This window comes from Ahaetulla prasina, chromosome 18 (genome assembly GCF_028640845.1).
Source record: "Ahaetulla prasina isolate Xishuangbanna chromosome 18, ASM2864084v1, whole genome shotgun sequence".
NCBI classification, from domain to species: Eukaryota; Metazoa; Chordata; class Lepidosauria; order Squamata; family Colubridae; genus Ahaetulla; species Ahaetulla prasina.
Window position 1 is genome coordinate 7,065,662 of NC_080556.1, and position 19,935 is coordinate 7,085,596.

The 19,935-nt window shown below is 48.7% G+C and overlaps 1 protein-coding gene across 2 annotated transcripts in view; it reads left to right on the forward strand.

The window, feature by feature from the left end:
• The window catches only part of UBE4B (ubiquitination factor E4B), a 56,327-nt gene that overhangs the window by 17,933 nt on the left and 18,459 nt on the right, over positions 1-19,935 (forward strand). Inside the window, exons 5-17 of one of the 2 annotated variants that reach the window (XM_058161131.1) lie at positions 1,219-1,363; positions 2,994-3,222; positions 4,188-4,583; positions 6,461-6,577; positions 9,532-9,673; positions 12,385-12,485; positions 12,672-12,786; positions 13,444-13,527; positions 13,854-13,910; positions 14,052-14,168; positions 15,795-15,893; positions 17,482-17,595; positions 18,667-18,865. In XM_058161131.1, coding sequence (XP_058017114.1) covers positions 1,219-1,363; positions 2,994-3,222; positions 4,188-4,583; positions 6,461-6,577; positions 9,532-9,673; positions 12,385-12,485; positions 12,672-12,786; positions 13,444-13,527; positions 13,854-13,910; positions 14,052-14,168; positions 15,795-15,893; positions 17,482-17,595; positions 18,667-18,865 — 1,915 coding nt within the window. The remainder of the gene's footprint in view (positions 1-1,218; positions 1,364-2,993; positions 3,223-4,187; positions 4,584-6,460; positions 6,578-9,531; positions 9,674-12,384; positions 12,486-12,671; positions 12,787-13,443; positions 13,528-13,853; positions 13,911-14,051; positions 14,169-15,794; positions 15,894-17,481; positions 17,596-18,666; positions 18,866-19,935) is intronic. The other variant, XM_058161133.1, reaches the window with a different exon arrangement.

Below are 19,935 nucleotides of genomic sequence, written 5' to 3' on the forward strand. Positions count from 1 at the left end.
CACTTAACCAATGGCTTCGCTTAGCAACATACCGGTAAATTTTGGGCTCCGTTGTAGAAAAAAGTCAGCCTAGCAAAACCCCAGCTGGGATATGTTTTCTTCAATCTCAGCAGTTGTGGCTCAGGAGCTGCCTCGCTTTTTGTTCCCATTCTAAATTGTTGCCTGTTAATGGTATTTGCTTTTGGCTGCAGTAGGGAGGAGCCATGTTGGCTGGGGGAATTCTGGGAGTTGGAGTTCATCCACCTCAAAAGTTGTCAAGATTGAGAAACAGTTGAGTTTAGCCTCCTCAACTAGGGGTAAGTTTAGCGCGGAGAGGAGTTTAGCCTCCTCTCTGCGTTTGTGTACACACACAAACACCACAACACCAGACTTTACAATTATTATTTTTTTTGTTTATATTTATACCCCGCCCTTCTCCGAAGACTCAGGGCGGCTTACAATGTATAAGGCAATAGTCTCATTCTATTTGTATATTTTTTTACAAAGTCAACTTATTGCCCCCCCAACAATCTGGGTCCTCATTTTACCTACCTTATAAAGGGTGGAACGCTGAGTCAACCTTGGGCCGGGCTCGAACCTGCAGTAATTGCAGGCTCTGTGTTCTAATAACAGGCTTCTCTACTGCCTGAGCTATCCCGGCCCCAATACAATACCCAGTAGTCACATAACAACATGCCTCCCTGCTGGATGGTGCAAGTATAATTTTAATTCTGAGTTTACAATTCCCCGGTGCGAGTTAAGCGACCCCCGCCCCCATTCCTGTGCTCAGACACACACTGAATATGGGCTGTAAAAGCAGAGATGCTATTCAGCAAATTCTGACTAGTTCTGGCGAACTGGTAGCGGAAATTTTGAGTAGTTCGGAGAACCGATAAATACCACCTCTGACTGGCCCAGCCCTCATCTATTCTCTACCTCCCGAGTCCCAGCTGATCGGGAGGAAATGGGGATTTTGCAGTAACCTTCCCCTGGAGTGGGGTGGGAATGGAGATTTTACAGTAACCTGCCATGCCACACCCACCAAGCCATGCCACGCCCACCAAGCCACACCCACAGAACCGGTAATAAAAAAAATTTGAATCCCACCGTTGGGAAAAAGGGATTAAAAAGGCATTTATCTGTTGCTATTCATGTCAGCTTTGCTAAATGTCCCTGCGTTCTTGAAACTTAAATTGCAAAATTAACTCTTGAGTATTTTTCTGGATGTCCCCCTCGCAGGAGCCTCCCTCAGGATTGGAAATCTCGGAGGAACAAGCCTTACAGCTGGTTTGTAAGATTTTCCGGGTCTCTTGGAAAGACCGCGATAGAGACGTCATCTTCCTGACTTCCCTTTCGGAACAGTTCAAGCAAAACCCTAAAGACGGTAAGGAGACCTCCGTGTTGTCTCTGGATGTGTTTGGAAAAAAGCAGAATTTGCTTACCGAAGCCAGCTGTATTAATTAAGTGCCTTTTAGATCAGGCTTGGGGGGGGGGGGCTCTCATAACATGTAGGAAGCCTTAGCTGAAGGACTCCTTCCCCACTTCAGACCCACGAGCTGACCTTCAGCCAGTGGATTCACAGCTCTTATCAGTCCTGGCAGAGAAATCGCAGCTGCCTGTTCAAAATATTGACTCACGTAGCAAGACTTTCAGCTCTTTTTGAAACGGTTCAGCTAAACTTTTGCTTCCCGTGGAACTGAGAGCAGTCCCAAAGCTCCTTATATACCCTTCCTTTTGATGACGCCGCCTCTCTAATCTTCTGAAGCGTGGGTCGATCCAAGCTTGATTATTATTATCAGCTGGGTCTGAAGGCGTAGCCTGGGGAAGGGAGGAATCAGGGGATGACGGCCTCATTACGTCCTCCGACTGGTCTGGTTCTGGCTCCTGGAGCCGGGCCAAAGGCATCGGTGCTCCTGAGGTAAGCCTTACCGGCCCTTCCCCCTCACTTTCGGAGTCACTTTCAGGCATGGGGCCAGGTTCGGGGGCTGGAGTCACAACAGATTCTGAGAGTTGGAAGTCCACCCATCTCGAAGATGCGAGGGTGAAAACATGGTACTAGAGCAGGGGGGTGTCAAACTTGATTTCATTGAGGGCCGCATCAGGATTGTGTTTGACTTCAGGGGGAGGGCTGGGTGGGCGTGGCCAGGATCGGTATGGCCAGCTTGACATCACTTGTATCGGTGGCGCCTGTGGCCCGAGCGCTCTGCCAGAAAAAACGGGCTCCCGAGCTCCGTTTTTGGCTGGGATGGCTTCCTGCAACCCTGTGCCAGCGAAAACGGAGCTCGGGAGGGCCTCCCCGCCCCAGCCTCCAGGCCTGGCCCATGTTCTTCCTCAGCCTTATTGCTTGTCTGACTCCGTTGCCAGCTCCGCAGGCTGCTGGCGGACCACAACACAGCCTCCCGTCCTTCCGTGGTCGATAAAATGAGGACCCAGATTGTTGGGGGCCATAGGCTGACTCTTTAAACTGCTTAGAGAGGGCTGTCAATGTGAAGCGGTATATACCGTATATACTCGAGTATAAGCCGAGTTTTTCAGCACATTTTTTGTGCTGAAAAACGTCCCCTCGGCTTATACTCGGGTCTATACGGCTTATACTAGAGTTGTTTTTTTTTTAAGCCCCTCGGCTTATACTTGAGTATATACGGCTTATACTCAAGGTTTTTTTTTTCTTTTTTTCACATTTTACCGGACGGGAGCCCTGCGGTGCAGTGAGGGCGGGGCGGGGGAGCCGCCAGCCTTCTCAGCTGAGGGAGGGAGGGTTTCCCCAACCGGTAGGTGCCTCATTTCCCACCCTCGGCTTATACTCGAGTCCCCAGTTTACCCCAGTTTTTGGGGTAAAATTGGGGACCTCGGCTTATACTCGGATCGGCTTATATTCGAGTATATACGGTAAGTGCTACTGCTCTATGCCTGTTCAGATCAGGTTGATTCGCTTCTGAATCTCCCTTCGCTGCATGAGATGTGTGAAGGGTCCACAGGTAACAACCCCCCCCCTTCTTCCCTTCCCCTCTCAGTGTTCTCGGATTTTAAAGACTTGATCGGGCAAGTGCTGATGGAGGTCCTAATGATGTCTACCCACTCGCGAGAAGAAAACCCCTTTGCCAGTTTGACCGCCACGTCACAGCCCATTGCGGCCGCCGCCCGCTCGCCGGATAGAAATTTAGTCCTGAATACCGGCTCCAACCCGGGAACCAGCCCCGTGTTTTGCAACGTGGGCTCGTTTGGCTCCAGCTCTTTATCAAGGTAGGTCAGCAGTCGCCCCCCCACCTCCCCAAAAAAATCATTTTGGAGATACCTGGGAGAAAAAGGCCACCAGGTGAAGGTCTCTTAAGAGCCATGGTGATGCAGTACATTCGATCATGACCAGTTCAAGGTTGACTCAGCCTCCCATCTTTCCGAGGTGGGTCAAATGAGGACCCAGATTGTTGGGGGCAAGAGGCTGACTCTGTAAACCGCTTAGAGGGGACTGTAAAGCCCTGTGAAGCGGTATATGTCTAAGGGCTATTGCTATAGATGGATAGATGCGGATAGATGACAGACAGACAGATAGATATATGGATAGATTTGGATGAATAGAGATTGAGATAGAGATATGGATAGATAGAGATGGAAAGATAGAGATAGATAGAGAGAGAGAGAGATGGATAGATAGAGAGATGGAAAGATATGGATGGATAGATATAGATAGATATGGATAGATATAGTAGATATAGATAGATATGAAGAGAGAGAGAGATGGATGGATGGATGGATGGATAGATAGATAGATAGATAGATAGATAGATAGATAGATAGATAGATATAGATGATTGATTGATAGACACACAGACACAGGCAGACAGACGCTGTTGTGGTGCAGTGGTTAGAGTGCAGTATTGCAGACTAACTCTGCCCACTGCCAGCAGTTCGAATCTCACCAGGCTCAAAGTTGACTCAGCCTTCCATCCTTTCGAGGTCGATAAAATGAGAATCTGGATTTTTGGGGTGTGTGTGATATGGGGCAGTTTGATCCTGGAAGGGTTTTAGGAGGCGCCCCTCCCTGGTGAAAGAATTTCAACCGAGTGGCTGCTTTCTTTCTTTCTTTCTCTCTCTCTCGCTCTCTCTCTTTCTCTCCTGCATCGTCGTCTCCATTTTTGTGGTCTCCCCCGTTGTTGAATTCTTGTGTTCCTCTTCTTTTCCTTCTGCTCCCCACTTCTCGTGGACCGCAGTCTCTATGGAAGCAGCCCCATTCCCATTTTCAACATCGCAAGCCGCCCTCCATTGGCTGGCTCCTTTCTCCCTTCTTCCCCCAACCCCGTGGCTCCCCTCCCCGCGTCTTCCCTGTCTGTCAGCCCCCACCTCCTGCCAGCAGGGCCGCTCAGTGTCCAGCCCTCGTCCCCACGGTACCGTCCGTACACAGTGGCACACCCCTGGACCTTGGCCGCTCCTCCTGCCGCAGCCTCAGCAGGAACCTCCGGTCTTTCAGCCTCTTCGACTCCTCCGGGCATAAGCCCACCAGCTGCACAGGTCTCTTCGTCCAGGGGTAGACCCGTAGCCACCGCCCTGCCTCTGTTCTCCACATTGGGCAGCAGCCGTACCTCTTCCCCAGGCAGGATGCCCTCTAGGTATATCTGTAGCTGGGTGAATTTGTGTAGGGTTTTCTTTTGTGTGTGTGTGTGTGTGCCCTGCTGGGTTGCAGTGATCAGCTAGATTTTGGAAGAGCGTCTTTAGATTTCGGCTAATCCGTCTGCTTTTAAATCGAGCTTTGTGGTTTTGCTTCCCTTAATGGCTTTTGAGCTGTGCTAATCCTGACTTTAAACCCGTTTGTGTGTGTGTGTGTGTTTTCGGCAAGATTCGCGGCTTTTTCCAAGGCAGGGCAGCGGAAGGGAGGGAATATTTGTTTTCACTTAACCTAGAGAAAGAAGTTTCATTCTGCTTTTCAGCCCAAGAGATCTCGAGATGCTTCGTGCGGTCAGGAAGGGGGAAAAACAACAACAACCCTGTTTCCGTTTGCAGGTTGGCAAATACGAAGAGGAAGGAAGAGTTGATAAATCGATAAAAGTACAATATGCCTCTTTGAGTATCGATCACGGTCTTCAGGGCGGTTGGGATGGCCCCGCTTTTCCCATCTCGTCGAACGAAAGGCCAAGGGAGGTTCTGGCTTAGCCAAACAATGTGCCGTATTTGGGACAGAGCAGGAGAACAGACAGATTTTGGAAGCCAATGGTGTCCAGTCTTGGCCACTTGAAGACTGTGGACTTCACCTCCCAGAATTCCTCAGCCAGTCATGCGGCCTGTTGAATTCTGGGAGATGAAGTCCACAAACCTTCCAGGGGCCGAGGTTGAACTGGCAAAGGATGTAGCGTAGTTATTCTTCGGCCGAACGAGAAGTCATTCAACTGCGCTGGGAGAGAGAATTCCTGTAGCTTCCTGGAGATTCTCGAGTGATTCTAAAGAGGTCTTCCTTGAGTCCCAGGGTGAGGAAACAGTTTGGCTGGTGGATTTTTCCATAGTAGAGGATAGCAATCGCTGAAAAATTTGGCGAAAAATTGACCCTCAGCCTTGATGAAACTTACAAAAATTGGCATCCTCACCCTCCAGCTAGTGATAGGACAACGTTACGTATCTCCCTCAAAACTCTTACACCTCTGGCAATCAACCAAGAAGAGCCACCAAGAGGATTACGGGAGGCTAAAACAGATGAAGAACGGTTGCAGGAACTGGATATGTCTAGTTGAATGAAAAGAAGGACTAGGGGAGACATGATAGCGGTCTTCCAATATCTCAGGGGCTGCCCCAAAGAAGAGGGAGTCAAGCTATTCTCCAAAGCACCTGAAGGCAGGACAAGAAGCAATGGGTGGAAACTCATCAAGGAGAGAAGCAACTTAGAACTAAGGAGGAATTTCCTGACAGTGAGAATAATTAATCCGTGGAACAACTTGCCTCCAGAAGTTGTGAATGCTCCCAACACTGGAAGTTTTTAAGAAGAGATTGGACAACTATTTGTCTGAAGTGGTGTAGGGTTTCCTGCCTAAGCAGGGGGTTGGTCTAGAAGACCTCCAAGGTCCCCTTCCAACTCTGTTATTCTGTCCTATTCAATCAAGTTCCCTTCTGATGTCAGGCAGTTGGGGGTGGGGGAGACAGACCTGCCGAAGACGTCTGCGTCTTAAGAGCCATTGCTGTTAAGATCAACAAGCATTTATTCAGGAATTGGGCCTTTTCTTAAATTCCTTGGGCGCCGCCATCGGTAATCTTCCCCAGAAGGCAGCTTGCTTGATGGCTTCTCTTGAATCGCTCGCGTTTGCCTCCGAGGTTTGCCGGGACACGCCTTTAACTCCTAACCCCATTGCGGCTGATTTCCCAACTTAACTCGTTGCATGCTTGCAGTGGAAGATGGGTCTTGGTAGAAAACCCAACAGCTTGTGTGTGTGTGTCCGTGGGTGGGTCTCTTCCCTCCGTTCTTCTTTTATTCATTCATCCGCATCTGCTTTCGTTATATTAGTCTGTACGACAGCCCTTTCTCCCTCTTCCTTGCCATTTCTGATGTCTCTGGAGACAGTTCTGAGGAAGAAAATGAGGAAGAGGAGGAGGATTTTTCTTGTGTGCCATTTGGGTCCAGGTACTCTAGAAAAGTGTGTGTGACTTGTTTGCCTCTTCTGTCCTCAAGAACCTTCCCTCCCCCCCACCCTTCCCTCCCCTGGTCAGCCTTTCATTTCAAATCCCTCCCACTTCATAAAAACATTTACCCTGAAATCTTCTTTTTTTCCCCCCCCCTCCTCCTCCTCCTCCCTAGGCTCTTCTTTAGTGCCAAATTATCCCAAGGTCGCTTTGTGAGTCAGTACTTTTGAAACGAGCTTTGTAAAACTGGCTGCTTTGCACAAAATTCGATGCCTTGCGCACGCCCCGATGGTCAGTCGTCGTACATGATGATTTTTCCCCCCAAAAGAAAAAATATTGGCCTTTGTGTCTCCGGCTTGTTAAAGGAGCGTCCGGCCAAATCATTTTTTGTTTTGGTTAAATTAAACGGGAAATAGAACGCAATCGGGATGGCCATTTCCACCCGCAAGCGAAGTTTTTGCCAGAGCAGTTTAAGAGGCCATGGTTTCTTTTCAGGTTTTGGCTTTTCTGCTACATGTGAATAGGGCCATAAAGAGGATTGAAATCCTCCAGTGGATATCGTCCACAACTTCCCTGATGCTTTAGGGGTGGCCTCAGCCGGCGCACAATTCAATGAAAACTAGATGTGTTTGTGTAAATTTAATTTATCCAACCCTCCAAGCCTTAATCTCAGCTGTTGGGCTTAGTAAACCATAGTTTATGGTTGAGAGGCTAACGCCGACAACCATACTGGCTGAAAATGTTAAGGGTAATCTGGGTTCACAACTAAGGTTGTGGACTGTTGAGCAGAGTACCCTACGCATGAAAACGACTGAGACTGGTTGTATACAATAACAGCCACTTGCAGACAAACTAGGGTTTTGTCGTATAAGTCTGGCCCACATTGTTAGTTTATGGTTTGTTATAATTGAGCAAACTCACTTAAGCAAAGGACGGGTAAATACAGCACTTCTTTCTGTTCTTCACGGCTAGCGTGATACGGTAACTTGTGAATCACGAGGACCCTCTGTAAAACGCTATGAGTCACCTTCAACTGCGAGATGGAGAGCAAATAAATTTGATGGGAATAATAACTGCTTTGTTATGCTTGAAAAAAAGCCCATCAGCTCATAATAAACAAACGTGTCTAATTGGGCTGTCTAAAAAATAAAAAATAAAAATCCAACATACGGTACGTGCAAACATGGTGCCTCTGTGTTTGCGTGTCTTTAAAAAGCCAAACAACGGCATCTTGCGAAGAAATAGAGGCGCCAGTTCCCATGCCAAGAATCCTTTGACCGCAGGAACCACTTGTCAAACACAATCTTGCGGGCTTGTTATTTTTGACTTGGGGCAAACACAAACTCCATCCGCACTGTGGGACATCGCATTCTCAGCCGTCGTGTCCCCCCCCTCAACCAACTTCTTTCCCAAAATGAGTCCATTGCAAGGATGTGCTCAGGTTGCAACGAACGCTACGTGGACCCCAGAGTTGGGGGTAGACAAGGAGACTGAAACCTTGCGTGGGGGGGGGGAGGATGCGAACTTGACAGGGTCCGGTGGCCTTCAGCCAAATTCGAGGCCCCTCTGGGGTCGTCGCCACGCAGACTCTTTCTGATTTGGGGGGGACGGTTCGGTCCCTGCAGAAAAGATGATTTTGGGTTGAGGCTGCTGGGCTGGCAACCCATTTAATGCGACACTTGGTTATGCCAAGCGTCAGGGTTATCAATTCCCACAATCCCTCTCCTGTTACGAGAAGAGAGTTCATTCAGTGGAGGGGAGAATCGCTCAGACATTGAGGCAGGTGTAAGGACTCCTTAAGAGCAAGCTGTTTTCTCAGACCAAGGTGCTCCCCACCGCTCCCCAGGGACCATATCAGGGGTGAAATGCTCCCGGTTGGGACCGGATCACTCGATCCGGTAGTGATGGCGGCAGGTGGTTCGGAGAACCGGTAGCAAAAATCCCTGTTTCCCCCCCACCCCACCCCGCTGTCTCCCCTCCCCATGTCCAGCTGAGCCGCACAATCATCAGAGGCGTTTTCTTTTTTGTACTTTTAAAAGCATTTTTTCTTCGGCCGAAAAAATGCTTTTAAAAGTAAAAAATGATGATTCGGCCGAAGAGGTTTTTTAAAAAAATGCTTTTAAAAGGCTCTGACAATCCCAGCTGAGTTGCCTGATCGTCAGCGGTTTTTTTTTCTTTTAAAGGCAAAAAAAAAATGCTTTTAAAAGTAAAAAAAAATGATGATTTGGCCGAAGAGTTTTTTTTTAAAAAAAATGCTTTTAAAAGGCTCTGACGATCCCAGCTGAGTTGCTTGATCATCTGAGGTTGTTGTTTTTTCTTCTTTTAAAGGCCAAAAAAAAAAAAAGCTTTTAAAAGAAAAGAAAAAAGCCTCTGACGATCAGGCAACTCAGCTGGGATCGTCAGAGGAGCCTTTTAAAAGCATTTTTTTTTACAACCTCTTCGGCTGAAGAGATTGTAGAAAAAAATGCTTTTAAAAGTTAAAAAAAAAAAAGAGTTGGCCATGCCCACCCGGTCACATTACCTCCCCCCAAGCCACGCCCACAGAACCGGTAGTAACAAATTTTACAATTTACCACTGGACCATATGGGTCTGTGTGGATGGGTCTACTGAACGCCAGGATGTCTATTGAGTGACGATGGGTCATCCGATAGATCTGTTGGTTAAGGAGAACCGGCTGTAACAGCCAAGATGGGACTGGCTAAGTTCATGGGAATTCACGGGGGCCCGTGTGCAATCCAGGGATGGGCCTTGCCCTAGGCCGTGTTTCCGCCCAGCGCCCCCGACCCCTCCATGGCCCGCCCTTCCTTCCTTCCTTCCTTCCTTCCTTCCTTCCTTCCTTCCTTCCTTCCTTCCCCTTCCCCTTCCCCTTCCCCTTCCTTTCTTCTTGCTGGCTTCTGGAGGCCTCTCTAGCCTTTGGGCTCAGTGGTGCATCTTGCCCTGTTTTGTTTGCCTAGTGGCGGAGGCTCCGGGGGGGCCAGCATTTCCGACTCGTGCAGCGACCACTTCGCCATTGAGACGTGCAAGGAGACGGAGATGCTAAACTACCTCATTGAGTGCTTCGACCGAGTGGGGATTGAGGAAAGGAAAGCGCCAAAGGTACCCTCTCTTTTTCGCCCTCGTTTTTTTTGTCTTGTCGTTTCCTTGCAGCCCCCCACCCCAGCCCACCCCCACCCCCCGGCCCCAATTGATTTATTTTTTAGGTTCATTTCCTTTCATTAAAAACAGTGTGTATGTGTGTGTGTGTTAAGTGAAATCTGGACTTTATACGTAACTCGCCATTTTTTGTGCCGGTGTTTTTCAATTTTAGCAACTTTTAGGATGTCTGGACTTCAACTCCCAGAATTCTGGGAGTTGAAGTGCATACATCTTAATGATCCTGAGATTGAGACACTACCCCTTCTCCCTTTCCCTTTCCCTCTCTCTCTGTCTCTCCCTCTCTCTTCCTCTCTCCCTTTACCCTTCCCTCCCCTTCTTCCTCTCTCCCTTTATTCCTCTCTCCTTTTATCCCTTCCCTTCCCCTACTTCCTCTCTCCCTTTATCCCTTCCCTCCCCTTCTCCTCTCTTCCTTTACCCCTCCCTCCCTACTTCCTCTCTCCTTTATCCCTTCCTTCCCTCCCTTCTTACTTTCTCCCTTTATTCCTCTCTCCTGTTATCCCTTCCTCCCTTCTCCCTCTCTTCCTTATCCCTTCCTCCCTACTTCCTCTCTCCCTTTATCCCTTCCCTCCCTTCTTACTTTCTCCCTTTATTCCTCTCTCCCTTATCCCTTCCCTCCCTTCTCCCTCTCCCTTTATTCCTCTCCTGTTATCCCTTCCTCCCTTCTCCCTCTCTTCCTTTATCCCTTCCTCCCTACTTCCTCTCTCCCTTTATTCCTCTCTCCCTTATCCCTTCCTCCTTCTCCCTCTCTTCCTTTACCCCTTCCCTTCCTCCTTCTTACTTTCTCCTTTATTCCTCTCTCCTGTTATCCCTTCCTCCTTCTCCTCTCTTCCTTTATCCCTTCCTCCCTACTTCCTCTCTCCCTTTATCCCTCCCTCCCCTACTTCCTTTCTCCCTTTATTCCTCTCTCCCCTTATCCCTTCCCTCCCCTTCTCCCTCTCTTCCTTTACCCCTTCCCTCCCCTACTTACTCTCTCCCTTTATCCCTTCCCTTCCCTCCCCTTCTTACTTTCTCCCTTTATTCCTCTCTCCTGTTATCCCTTCCTCCCCTTCTCCCTCTCTTCCTTTTTCCCTTCCCTCCCCTACTTCCTTTCTCCCTTTATTCCTCTCTCCCCTTATCCTTCCCTCCCTTCCCCTCTCTTCCTTCCCTTCCCTCCCTACTTCCTCTCTCCCTTTATCCCTTCCCTTCCCTCCCTTCTTACTTTCTCCTTATTCCTCTCCTGTTATCCCTTCCTTCCCTTCTCCTCTCTTCCTTTATCCCTTCCCTTCCTCCCCTTCTTACTTTCTCCTTTATTCCTCTCTCCTGTTATCCTTCCTCCTTCTCCCTCTCTTCCTTTATCCCTTCCCTCCCTACTTCCTCTCTCCCTTTATCCCTCCCTCCCTACTTCCTTTCTCCCTTTATTCCTCTCTCCCTTATCCCTTCCCTCCCCTTCTCCCTCTCTTCCTTTACCCCTTCCCTCCCCTACTTACTCTCTCCCTTTATCCCTTCCCTTCCCTCCCCTTCTTACTTTCTCCCTTTATTCCTCTCTCCTGTTATCCCTTCCTCCCCTTCTCCCTCTCTTCCTTTATCCCTTCCCTCCCCTTCTTCCTTTCTCCCTTTATTCCTCTCTCCCCTTATCCCTTCCCTCCCCTTCCCCCTCTCTTCCTTTACCCCTTCCCTTCCCTACTTCCTCTCTCTCTTTATCCCTTCCCTTCCCACCCCTTCTTACTTTCTCCCTTTATTCCTCTCCTGTTATCCCTTCCTTCCCTTCTCCTCTCTTCCTTTATCCCTTCCTTCCCTCCCTTCTTACTTTCTCCTTTATTCCTCTCTCCTGTTATCCCTTCCTCCCTTCTCCCTCTCTTCCTTTATCCCTTCCTCCCTACTTCCTCTCCCTTTATCCCTCCCTCCCTACTTCCTTTCTCCCTTTATTCCTCTCCCTTATCCCTTCCTCCCTTCTCCTCTCTTCCTTTACCCCTTCCTCCCTACTTACTCTCCCTTTATCCCTTCCTTCCTCCCTTCTTACTTTCTCCCTTTATTCCTCTCTCCTGTTATCCCTTCCTCCCTTCTCCTCTCTTCCTTTATCCCTCCCCTTCTTCCTTTCTCCCTTTATTCCTCTCTCCTTATCCTTCCTCCCTTCCCCTCTCTTCCTTTACCCCTTCCCTCCCCTACTTCCTCTCTCCCTTTATCCCTTCCCTTCCCTCCCCTTCTTACTTTCTCCCTTTATTCCTCTCCTGTTATCCCTTCCTTCCTTCTCCTCTCTTCCTTTATCCCTTCCTCCTTCTTTCTTTCTCCCTTTATTCCTCTCCTGTTATTCCTTCCTCCCTTCTCCTCTCTTCCTTTACCCCTTCCTCCTTCTCCTCTCTTCCTTTACCCCTTCCTTCCCTACTTCCTCTCTCCCCTCTCTCCCCTCCCCTTTCTCTCCCTCCCTCTCCCTGTCCCCTCTCCTCCCCTTCCTTCCCCTCCCGTCTCCCTCTCTCTCCCCCCTCCCCTTCCCCTTCCCTTTTCCTCCCTCTCTCCCCCTTCCCTCTCCGTCTACTTCTCCGCCTCCCTCCCCTCTCCCTCTCTCCCCCTCTCCTGGGAGTTGTAGTCCGCCTGTCTGAAAGTTGCCAAGGTGGAAAAACACTGCTCTAAAGGGTGAAAGATGGGCTGCCTCGCCCTGTTTCTGCCTCTCCTAGATGTGCAGCCAGCCGGTGGTGAGCCAGCTTCTGAGCAACATCCGATCCCAGTGCATTTCTCACGCGGCTTTGGTGCTCCAAGGATCCCTAACGCAGCTGAGGTCAGTGGGGACCGGAGGCCACTAAGCGATCCTTGCTTGATCTCCCCTTTCAACCTCTCGGGTATCTGCCCTCCGAGGCAAGCCGAAAAACAGCTTTCACGGACCTTGGGGCTTCAGAGTTATCTCGGCCACGCGGGGGTGGGGGGTGGGGGGGACTTTACGAAGCCTTTTGTCTCTCGCACCCAGGTCCAACCAACAGCAGTCGTTGTTAGTCCCGTATATGCTCTGTAGGAATCTCCCCTTCGGTTTCATCCAGGAATTGGTGAGGACGACTCACCAAGATGAAGAAGTCTTCAAACAGGTAAAGAAAAAGAAAAGAAAAGAGGCTAGCCTAGTTCTTGAACTCCATACCCTGAGCGAAAACAACATGTTGGAGGAGTCTTCAACTATCCCTGTACATTTTTAGCCCGTTAAACTAAAGATCTTCTACAGCTGAAGATTTTTTGAGCCCCTAAGGCTGCCCTTAGTCGGTTCACCCTTAGGACTGACATCTTTTCTCCAAAAGGAGGGCCTTCTCTGTGGGGGCTCCTACCCTGTGGAACGAGCTTCCCCCCAGGCTTCGACAACTACCTGACCTCGGGACCTTTCGCCGCGAACTTAAAAACTTATTTATTCCGTTTGGCTGGACTGGCTTGATTTTAAATTTTAAATTTTAAATTTTAATTGTGGGTTTTAAATTCTGTAATTTTTATGGGGTGTAAGGTTATTTTAAATTTTCTGGCTAATTTGAATCAGTTTTTTAAGGGTTGTTTTAATTATGGTGTATGTTTCTGTTTGTATTTTATTTGCCTGTTCACCGCCCTGAGTCCTTCGGGAGAAGGGCGGTTATACAAATTAAAACATCAACATCATCATCATCATCATCATCATCATTATTATTATTATTATTATTATTATTATTATTAAACGGAAGCAAAGAAACCCCCCTAATTCTTTTTGTCTGCCTTCTTCCAAACAGATCTTTATACCTATTTTACAAGGGCTGGCTCTTGCTTCTAAAGAATGCTCCTTTGATAGCGACAACTTTAAATACCCCCTTATGGTGAGTATCGGAAGAACCTGCTTCGTACTGTGTAAGCTGGATGCTTAGCATTTGTGGCCTCTCTACGGGCTTTAGATGACCCGACGCGGAGGGCTTGCGGAACGAAATATTCCTCTGCCAAAGAAAACTCCCAAATCTTATTGGTTCAAATGGAGCATAAAAAGAAGGAAGACTTTTAATGGACTGCATTTGCTGGCTTTTTTTGGGGGAGGGGGGAAGTGCACCTTATACTCTGAAAAATATAGCATGTTGTGCACTGACAGTAAAAGATTTGAAATCCAGAAAGGAAGGTCTGAATCCCGGGTTCCCGTTCTCTTCCTTCCCAGGCTTTAGGGGAACTCTGCGAGATCAAGTTTGGGAAATCGCATCCTGTCTGCAGTTTGGTAAGTGGGGAAACTGATGAATCCTTGCGGGATTCTGCCAACGGGACGGGGAAAGCCCGAGGCAGAATGATTTGACCATCCAGCCTTTATCCCGCTCACTTTTTTGGGTGGGTGGGTGGGATCTCTCTGCTCTCTCTCCAGGTGGTCTCTTTGCCTTTGTGGTTGCCAAAATCTCTAAGCCCCGGGATGGGCCGAGAGCTCCAGAGACTCTCTTACCTTGGGGTATTCTTCGGCCTCTCCGTCTTCGCTGAGGATGACGTAAGTGCAGAGAAGAGCAACCAAGATGATTAGGGGACTGGAGGCTAAAATATAACGATGATCGGATGCAGGAACTGGGCATGTCTAGTTTAATGAAAAGAAGGACCAGGGGAGACATGATAGCGGTCTTCCGATATCTCAGGGGCTGCCCCAAAGAAGAGGGAGTCAAACTATTCTCCAAAGCACCTGAAGGCAGGACAAGAAGCAAGGGGTGGAAACTGATCAAGGAGAGAAGCAATTTAGAGCTAAGGAGAAATTCTCTGACAGTTAGAACAATTAATCAGTGGAACAACTTGCCTCCAGAAGTTGTGAAGGCCTCCAACCCTGGAAGTTTTAAAGAAGAGATTTGTCTGAAGTGGTGTAGGGCAGTGATGGCTAACGGTTTTGCCATCAATGTGCCGGGGTGGGATGGGGTCGCACGTGTGCCCACACCCATAATTCTACGCACCCCGCCCCTATGCGTGCAACTCCCCCACTCCCCTCCCCTCTACTCCTGGCACGCAGAAAGGCCTGCTTTCTCTCTCACCTGGCTCCAGAGCTTTTCTAGGAGTCGAGGGGTGGCGGGGGGGGGAAGGTGAAAACGTCCCCCCCCCTTGCCTCCTGCCGGAGGTCCTCCGGAGGCTGAAAATGGCCCGTTTGGGACCGGAAGTTGGCAAACGGTCTGTTTTTGGCCTCTGGAGAATCTCCAGGGGGGTGGGGAAGGCTGTTTTCGCCCCCCGCCCCCCAAATTCCTAGAGAGGCTCTGGAGCCAGGTGAGAAGGAAAAATGGGCCTTCCCCCCCACCCCACCATGGCCTCCAGAGGCAGGAAACAGTCTGTTCCCCTACTTCCGGTGGGCCCAGAAGACCCGAAAATCAGCTGGCCAGCGCGCACATGCGTGCCAGAGCTGAGGTCGTGTGCCCACTGATATGGCTACATGTGTCACCGGTTCGCCATCATAGGTACAGGGTTTCCTGGCTTAAGCAGAGGGTTGGACTAGAAGACCTCCAAGGTCCCTTCCAACTGTGCTATTCTATTCTAAGCGTCAAGCAGCGGGCTCAGACAGGAAGTAAAAGGCCTGTCTCGAAAGAGTGGCTCATCAGATCAAACAACTGCCCTGAGTAAAGGAGACTGACCAGTTGAAGGGTCCTTCTCGCCAGCTTCTGGGGCGCCTTCTGGCATCTTCTGCTGAGCAAACAGGCATTCTGAGCTGCCACTGGGCTCGCCAAGCTTGGCCACTTTGAAGACCTGTGGACTTCAGCTCCCATAATTCCCCAGCCAGCATCTATGCGTGCCTCCCCTCTAACTCAGGGGTGTGGCTGGCTGGGGTATTCTGGGAGTTGAAGTCCACAGGTCTTTAAAGGGGCCAAGCTTGGACAAACCTGAGCTAGAGGGAGGTGCGCATAGATGGTGTGTCGTGAAATTGAGTCTGGGAAAGAGCATCAGAAGAAGGGTGGAAAAACAAAATGCACCAGTTACTTTTCTTCTGTCTTGAGAAAGTCTTGGGGGGGGGGAGTTTAAAGAGAGAGCAGGTTATAGCTGAGGCCAGAGAAGCAAGCACAAAATGGAGCCCTTTGTGAAGTTTTGTGCGCAGGCAGCGTAACACCGCCGCTCGCAATTGACGTTTGTGTTGTTTTGCCTTTTGCAGCCTAGAGTTGTCGAAAAATATTTCTCTGGGCCTACCATTACTTTGGAAAACACGCGGGTCGTTAGCCAGTCATTGCAACATTACCTGGAATCTGCCAGGGTAGGTGTGCTGAAGGAGAAACTTCAGGTTTTCACTTTGGTTTTTGGGGGGAAGGGAGGTCAATTGCTTACTGAAATTTATAGCCCTGAATTAAAATTTATTTTATTTTATTTTTATTTTATTTGCATTTATATCCCGCCCTTCTCCGAAGACTCAGGGCGGCTTACACTATGTCAGGCAATAGAATGGAAGAATTCCTCCCCCCCCTCTGCATTTATCTGTTTTGTGAGAGAGTGCTGCTTCGTTTAAGACAGTGGTTCTCAACCTTTATAGTGCTGCGACCCCTTTAATACAATTCCCCACGATGTGGCGACCCCAACCGTAAAATTATTTTCGTTTTCAATTGATCGCGCCTGAAGCCGTGTTGGCTAGCGATCTGAACTGCTTGCGATTGCCTTGAGGACGGAGGCATTAAAGCGGAGACTCTTCCCCTATTAAGTTTATCGCGCCTGAAGCCAGATTAGGCTAGCGATTGGGAGTGATTGCAGCTGGCTTGAGAGGGAGACATCAGGGCAAAGATTTCTCTCTTTTTTAATTCATCGCGCCTGAAGCCGAATTCGGCTAGCGATTTGAAGAGCCTGCAGCTGGCTTGTGGAGTCAACCATTGGAGCGCGATTCTTCGACTCGCAAGTATACTTCCCATATTTCCGATGGTCTTAGGCGACCCCTGGCAAATCGTCATTTGACCCCCAACGGGGTCGCAACCCACAGGTTGAGAACCGCTGGTTTAAGATGTATACGACTTTCCTTTTTTTTTTAATTTAATTGACTTTTAAAAAAAATTTCATAGCATTATTTAAAAACATTTTCATTAGGTTTTCATAAAATTCCCCGTGACAATTTAAATTTCTGAAAAGATACTATTTGTATTGACCGTGCATAAGTTTACTTCACATTACGTAAGTGAAACTAAATGGCGCTATAGTGCGACCGCAAACAAAAGAGCCTCGCCCCAGAATAGCTCGCGCATCTCCCCCCATACTACCCAGCTGTAACAGACAAGCAGAGCTGGTAGCCGGCACCCCTCCCCAAACCCAATCCATGATGCACGAGAGGCATGCGCAGACGATGATACACGGCGCATTACTGTGGGACCGGTGGGCGATTAGAAAATTTTACTACTAACAGAGATACAAAAGTGGGTGGTAAGTCAAAGGTTGACTACCCCTGCATTTTTTAAAAAATTTTTTTAATTTTATTTGCATTTATATCCCGCCCTTCTCCGAAGACTCAGGGCGGCTTACACTATGTCAAGCAATAGTCTTCATCCATTTGCATATTATATACAAAGTCAATTTATTGCCCCCAACAATCTGGGTCCTCATTTTACCTACCTTATAAAGGATGGAAGGCTGAGTCAACCTTGGGCCTGGTGGGGCTTGAACCTGCAGTAATTGCAAGCAGCTGCTGTTAATAACAGACAGACTTAGTCTGCTGAGCCACCAGAGGCCCTAAGGGAATCCTTGTGGCTTCAGGCTGGTGAATCTTAGGATAGGTAATGCCTGCCTTAAAAATGAGCTAAGCCGCACCCTCAATTCCTTTCTGTCTTCTTTTTTCCACCCCCTCCCCGCTTTGTCAAACTTTTTAGCAAGAGTTATTCAAGATCCTGCACAGTATTCTGCTCAACGGAGAGACGCGGGAAGCTGCTCTCAGCTATATGGCAGCCGTGGTCAACGCCAATGTTAAAAAGGCACAAATGCAGGTGAGTTTGCCATTCCAAACTCCTCCTGATGTCATACACGGCTTTTTTTTTTTTTGGCCCCTTCTGGATTTTCCCAAAAGTAGCCAACCCAAAAGGGTAGAGGAAAAACTCCATCTAAGCAACCCCGATTTATAGCCATTTATAATGAAGACAGTGTGGAGGATACTTCAGAGTTGTGATGATACCTGTCTGATTTTTCGATACCAAATCCTTTAGTTGGGCTTCTGATATCCACCTGACTAGCTTCTGATATGAGTAGCACTGATGATGTTACCTAGTTGGGTAATAACATGTCTGCAAGAAAACAACTAAGCTCAAAGAGCACCAAGGACCCAACAATTCGTGGCCTCCTCCTCCTCTAAACCCCACCAACTTCTAGCATTGATGATGTTACCTAGTTGGGTCACGAAATGTCTTCAAGAAAACAACCAAGCTCAGAGAGCACCAAGGACCCCACAGTTGGCTGCCTCCTCCTCCTCCTCCTTCCCAAAACCCCCATTCTCTTCTAGCACCGGCTGTCAGGGATCCCCTAATTAAATCATGAGCCTCAAGCCGAGCTTCAAAAGAAATCCAGTTATTTATTAGGAGCTTCATGCCCCCACGTTCCCAAATGAAACCAGCTCTGACCCTACATAATTTACACCCCAATTATGACCCTGCTTCCCCCCCCCCCGTCCTCCCCCAGGGTGTGTCATCAATCGCATTCGCCAATGGGGTTGTAGAGATCACTCCCCTCCAGTTGCTGTGGGTAACCCTGGGATACAGCCTTGAGAGAGAGAAGCATGGAACATGCATCTGTCTTTGGCTGCCTTCCTGTTTCGCCGGTTTCCCAACCCCCCCCGGCCTATGGCAACACGAGAGCAGGCTAGGGGTGCTTTGCGAGTTGACACTAGTTCAGTCATGAAACATCTGCAGAAAAACAACCAAGCTCAGAGAGCACTACGGACCTGTCACTTCAACTCTGAGCTACAAGTATTCTCCCTTATTGATACCCACCTAAATACCCAGGAGGCCTTGGGAGTCAACTCAACCCGGCTCCTTATTTTGGCTCCTCTTTGTCGGGGCCCGCAGGCGGACGATCGGCTGGTGTCTACGGATGGCTTCATGCTGAACTTCCTGTGGGTGCTGCAGCAGCTGAGCACAAAAATCAAACTCGAGACGGTCGATCCGTCCTACATCTTCCACCCTCGGTGTCGAATCGTGGTGCCCGCGGACGAAACGCGCGTCAAAGCCACCTTGGAGGATGTCAGCAGCTGGATGGTTGAGCTGTGTGAGTGAGCAACTTCCGCTTTCGCTCGGATACACGCGCTGATGTCGGTCTTGGTGGTTTTGGATCGAGACCTTTCCTGGAATCTGGCACCGGGTCTCTTTTGCTAATTTGATTTGTGGTGTTTTTTTTTGTTTTTTTTCTGCTTCGTTGTTTTTTAGGTTTTTTTTATGGGATGTGGAGAGTTGAATAGAAACCGTCTAAAGTCAGTATTTCTCAACCTTGGTCGCTTGAATAAGTGTAATGAGAGCTAAGTTTATTTATTTATTTATTTATTAATTAAATTTTTATACCGCCCTTCTCCCGAAGGACTCAGGGCGGTGTACAGCCAACAATAAAACACATACAATTAAAACCAACAATTAAAACCTAGCAAATTGCAAAAGGCTGATAATTAAAAGTTTAAATTTAAAATTATAAAAGATTTAAAAAAACCCAATAAAAACCCAATTTAAGATTAAAAGTATTAAAACATTATGCCAGTCCCGCTTGAATAAATATGTTTTTAGCTCACGACGGAAGGTCCGAAGATCAGGCACTTGACGTAGGCCAGGGGGAAGTTCATTCCAGAGCGTCGATGCTCCAACAGAGAAGGCCCGACTCCTGGGGGCCGCCAGCCGACACTGTTTGGCGGACGGCACCCTGAGAAGACCTTCTCTGTGAGAGCGTACGGGTCGGTGGGAGGCCCGTAAGTACCCGGGTCCCAAGTCATGGAGCGCTTTAAAGGTGGTAACCAGAATCTTGAAGCGCACCCGAAAGACCACAGGAAGCCAGTGCAGACTACGCTTAAATAGCTTGAAATAGATCTATACTTTGTTGTTAGTTGCGAAGTCGTGTCCGACCCATCGCGACCCCATGGACCACGTTCCTCCAGGCCTTCCTGTCCTCTTCCATCCTCTGGCATTTATTTAAGCTCACGTCGACTGCTTCAGTGACTCCATCCAGCCACCTCCTTCTCTGCCATCCCCTTCTTCTTCTTTTGCCCTCCATCGTTCCCAGCATTCGGCTCTTCTCCAGGGAGTCCTTCCTTCTCATCAGGTGGCCAAAGGATTTGAGTTTCCTCTTCAGGATCT